Below are 5,000 nucleotides of genomic sequence, written 5' to 3'. Positions count from 1 at the left end.
CTCTTTCTCGTCTCTCCCTCTCCTCTATCTCTCTACGTTCACATAGCCCGCAAGTGATTCACAAGTAGTATTGATTGAAAGTTGCCACGTTGCATTTGATACCCTTTAATGCTTCCATTTCCTTATCAACAATATTAGGATAAAATTGTTGCAGAGTTGATAATACTTTAATCCTTAAATCAATGGAGGGAATTGATTGGCCTAACTGAAAGAGGGAGAACATTTTTGCTTCCGGTGAACTCATGCATTATGCTGTTTGTCTTTATGCACCTATACTGAGAGTTGCCAGATAGTAAGATGTCTTTAGCAAAATTACTCGAGTTTTAGGTGTGTTATTTTTTATTATTATTATTATTAGTATTAGTATCACCATTAGCATATTTTTAAAATCAATATTATGATGATGATTATTATCATTATCATTATGATAATTACCGTTATCATTATCATTATGATCATAACCATTATTATCATTATCCTTATGATAAAGACCATTATTATTGTTATTACTATCATTATCCTAATTACCATTATTATTATTATTACTATCATTATTGATGTTATTATTATGATGTTACTATTGCTTCCATTATCATTATTACCATCACTATTATTATTATCATGATTACTATTATTTTTATTATCATCATTAACACTAATACCATTGCTTTATCATCTCCATAAACATTATCATTATCATCATTATCGTTGTCGTCATTTTTATTACTACTTGTTCCATCATCATCAACATCACAATCATCATTATTAAAGTTTTTGCTGTGGCTATCATCATCATTATCCTCATCATATCTAAGAAGAATATTATTATCATCATAACCACCGACATCTGATGATATATGCAATAAATACTGCAACAGATATACATAATCCCCATACAATTGATACACCTATATGTCTTTAATCCTTCATGCAGGTTTTCCTCTGGTTTCGAACAACGAGTGTCTAGAACAAGAACAAGAAGAACATACTTTTAGTTCCCGAGTCTTCGCTCCATCAGCTGACCGCCAGACATGTTGCACAGAAAAGAGGGCTGTGCTGTCACTCGCCATAAGATGCGACGGAAGATCAGAAAATCAGCGTGGAAGTGGTGGATGGATTTATCCTGATCCACTTCGAAGAAAGAACTTCCGTCTTGGTCTTTGCTTGATTCTTGATTGCTCGTTTGTGTGTGGGTGTCTTTCTGTTGTTATGGCCACTCGCTTTAACTTGTGTTTCTGGCATTTTAATGACAGGTCCTTTGTTGACAGCGTCCAGATCTAACCACGGCTTTCACTGCTCAAGGAATCTGTTTACTGATATATATATGTCTTCGGGAACGTTACTATGGTGACCTTCTTTACCTTCTTAGCGTACCTTTTCATCTCTGTGAGCATAAATAACACGCATAGGTGCATCGTAACACACGCCCTACAAACAAAGAACTAACACATTCTCTCTCCTACCTTTCCTGACGTCTGGATCCTATACCTCAAAGCACCCTTATTGAAATTACACAGTCCTTCTTATTCTTATTCTTCGCCTCTGTTCCAGTAGGACTCGGCTGTTCTCCCATGTTGTAGCCAAGGAACGCCCATCCTCTGCATCTCCTATCCCAGACATTCATCGGCCGCACGTCCCTCTCTAGCGTGTCTCTCGCCTTCACCATAATCGACCTGACCCAAGCCTGTGTGTGCTCTTGTGACCTCACTTCTTCTTTTTCTCTCTCACAGATATTCCCATCAGTCACTGTAACTTCTTCAACTCCGTCCTCTCTTGCTGTTTCTCTTCATTCCTCGTTGCACAGGTCTCTGCACCGGGCAGCGGGACGAACATAAACGTCGCTGCAATACGACAAACGCAGCTGAACTTTTTACTTACTCTTGAGTTCAACTACAAAGTGAATCCTTGTATTTTACTTTGACTCACCTGATATCACACGAATTAAAAATAATAGCATCCCTTGTAGAGCGAAATGTTTTATCAGTAAAACTACATCCTCATTTCTAATTTATTATGAGGTCTCGATTCTGCCACAGATATCTTGATTCCCACAAGAAGCTCTAGTCTCTCGGGTAAGTTTCATTATCTTTTTTATGTCAAAATCTCGCTCGTTACTTGGTCTTGAAGCGTCGTTTCATTTTGTAAAACATTTATAGAAGAAATCTGAATTTCACTGGTTCTGCAAAAGCAACTTTTATATTGAAAAAAAAGTTGAGGAAGAGGCATTTAAGCACACGGAAAAATAGCTTGATGTAGGTCCCTTTGGGAGGACTGAGAATTCTGACATTTTTTGACATTAAATAGTTTCTGCGATAGCATAATAAGAAATAAAATATTTTTCTATAAGTCTATGAAGCATTCCGAGATTTAAGACTGTAAGGATTTGAAAGATAGATGAACTTTCTATTATTAACATTTACATGCGCGGAGAGTCAAACGTGCTCAATGCAAATGTATTCGAAGAAAAGGAAAATGTTTGAAATTCAAAACTCTCTGGGACACACTGATTCCGGAATCATTCTTTTGTTCATTATAGAAAAAAGAAAAAAAATACACAGCCTGGACAGAGACGGTTATTCTATAAATAAAATTCCTGAACTGTTTTTTTATCGTTGTACTGTCTCGACATGAACAAGTCCTATTTTTTTATTTCGCGTATATTTTATTTCCTAATTATAACTGATCATTGCTTTCAAATAGTATTAAACTTGAATAACAATGTCAGCAACTGTTCTATTAAATATTCATTAACTGATAAACATTCAGCTATCGAATTCTCAATATGAACATGACATGATATACGTCAACAAGAAAGCATTTGGGAAAATGATCACTGGATTTGAAAATTGAAATCTTCCGAGATCAATATATAGGATGAACATTTCTTCAAATTTTGAACAATTCTAAGAATAAAATACAAACAAAACTTTTCAAACAGCTAGATTGCAGTTCACATAAAAGACAAAAGATTATGATTAAACTAATAAATCTATGTAGTTAAACCTACAGTATAAGTTTTCCCCCGTTTTTTTCATAATGATACATGATACATTTTTCTTTCCACAAACATTGCAAATTTTCTAATCCCTTTCAAATTCTGAAGATAATAAAATGACTCTCAAGAGTAGGTGAACGAGCACATCTGTTTCACCGATACGGCAATATAAAATCGATGCTTTCAAACAAAGATCACTGGATGTTGCTATGCTCTCCTTACGTCACCATTTCCATTCAGCTACAAGGAGGCTCACGTGATGGAGTGGTGCGCCAGTGATGATCTCATGAATATCCTGAAGCTATAAGTGAGTGTGCTTGTAGAAATGGAACTGAGCAGGATGCAAAACACGTAATGGATGGAAAGGATAAAAGTACAAGATTCTTATAACTAGTATCGAAGCGCAAGGCCTTTTCTGCATTCGTCACCACGACCTGAACTGTGAACTATTATTGTTTAGTTGTACAATTTCTCAGCATTTATCATGTCAGAGTGACCTTGAACTTTCCTACGCACGGAGTGATCCTGCAAAGCATCACATAAATGTGAGAAAAAAACAGATATTCACAATGATTACAGATACAAGCCGCGTTTTAAGAAAAGCGCATAGTGTTAAGTGAACAGCGAAGAAAACATGCATTACTGAATAAAAAAAAAAATAACAGTGTTACCTTGAGCGTGCTCTGAATTATGTTTGCTCTCGCAACGTTGAAAAGGGCTGGGGGCGACGCCATCGAGTCCTAGGGTATATTTTGCATTCGGTCACGATGCAAAGTGTTGGCATAGCGTGCATGAGGGTTACGTATAGTTTCGTAAACCGTGTGTAAATATGTCAACAGGGTCAAGTGAACCTTCAATACTTGCATATAGCTTCTAGAAATGGCAGAGGTGTGAATATTTGAGATACACTTTATATACTTTAATGCTACTGCATGGCAAATATCAATTCGCAATTAAATCACGTTTCAAACACACTTACAAAGACGCTTACACTTAATGTACACTTCTCGTAATCATGGTTCTACATTCATAGCATTTCAGTAAAAGTTCCTTCTCACAACTATGATTCGACATTCATCTTTATCTATTCTTCGTCATTTTTTTTATAGTCATACCACTTTAGATAAATTTACTAAAGACACATAAATAATCGTTCTATTCCATGTTATTTCAGCAAAAGGTCTTTATACATGATTGTTGTTCTCTGTTCAGTTCATGTCAGCTGTAAGTTCCTATTACGCAAATTATATGATATTTAAGACATTTTTATATCACGATCCCCAGCCAGGCTGCGTGACCATTTGGCATTTTGAATTTTGCTTCTTTGTAAACCTTGTGTTTACGTCTGTGATGTTAGCTTAAAACAAATAAACAAGTGAATAAAGTTCGTTGGATTTATTTCAAGACCTTGGAGAGATAATCCCAACCTGAAATGCAATAATAAAACGGAAAGACATCCAAAGCGGGACTTGAGTTATCATGCTACTACATAGAGACATCTGCTACCAATTACATTGCAGTACAGCTGACCTCAGTCTCCGTGTGATATGGTACCATTTACGGAATATTGTAGACATTAGTTGCAGAGACGGACTGTGATAGCGCTTGCCTCTCTCTCTCTCTCTCTCTCTCTCTCTCTCTCTCTCTCTTTCTCTTTCTCTTTCTCTTTCTCTCTCTCTCTCTCTCTCTTTCTTTCTCTCTCTCTCTCTCTCTCTCTCTCTCTCTCTCTCTCTCTCTCTCTCTCTCTCTCTCTCTCTCTCTCTCTCTCTCTCTCTCTCTCTCTCTCTCCCTTTCCCCCTCCCTCTCCCTCTCCTCCACCCTCTCTCTCTCTCTTTCTCTCTCTCTACCTCCCTTTCCCCCTCCCTCTCCCTCTCCTCCACCCTCTCTCTCTCTCTTTCTCTCTCTCTCTCCTTTTTTCTTTCTCTCTCTCTCTCTCTCTCTCTCTCTCTCTCTCTCTCTCTACCCCTCCTCCCTCTCTCTCTCTCTCTCTCTCTCTCTCTCTCTC

The 5,000-nt window shown here is 37.2% G+C and overlaps 1 protein-coding gene across 1 annotated transcript in view; it reads left to right on the top strand.

Moving 5' to 3' along the window:
* LOC122249113 (neural cell adhesion molecule 1) overlaps positions 1-4,362 on the top strand; it is a 349,726-nt gene extending 345,364 nt beyond the window's left edge. The window contains exon 14 of the mRNA XM_086537265.1: positions 935-4,362. Within this exon, the coding sequence (XP_086393391.1) occupies positions 935-967 (33 nt within the window). The 3' untranslated portion in view covers positions 968-4,362. The remainder of the gene's footprint in view (positions 1-934) is intronic.
* Positions 4,363-5,000: the final 638 nt, after the last annotated feature.

The sequence above is a fragment of the Penaeus japonicus genome, unplaced genomic scaffold (assembly GCF_977035675.1).
Source record: "Penaeus japonicus unplaced genomic scaffold, GWHDUDI00000001_assembly GWHDUDI00000005, whole genome shotgun sequence".
Classification (NCBI taxonomy): Eukaryota; Metazoa; Arthropoda; class Malacostraca; order Decapoda; family Penaeidae; genus Penaeus; species Penaeus japonicus.
The sequence above is the reverse complement of the archived record's forward strand: the minus strand, read 5'-3'. Positions and strand labels throughout refer to the sequence as shown.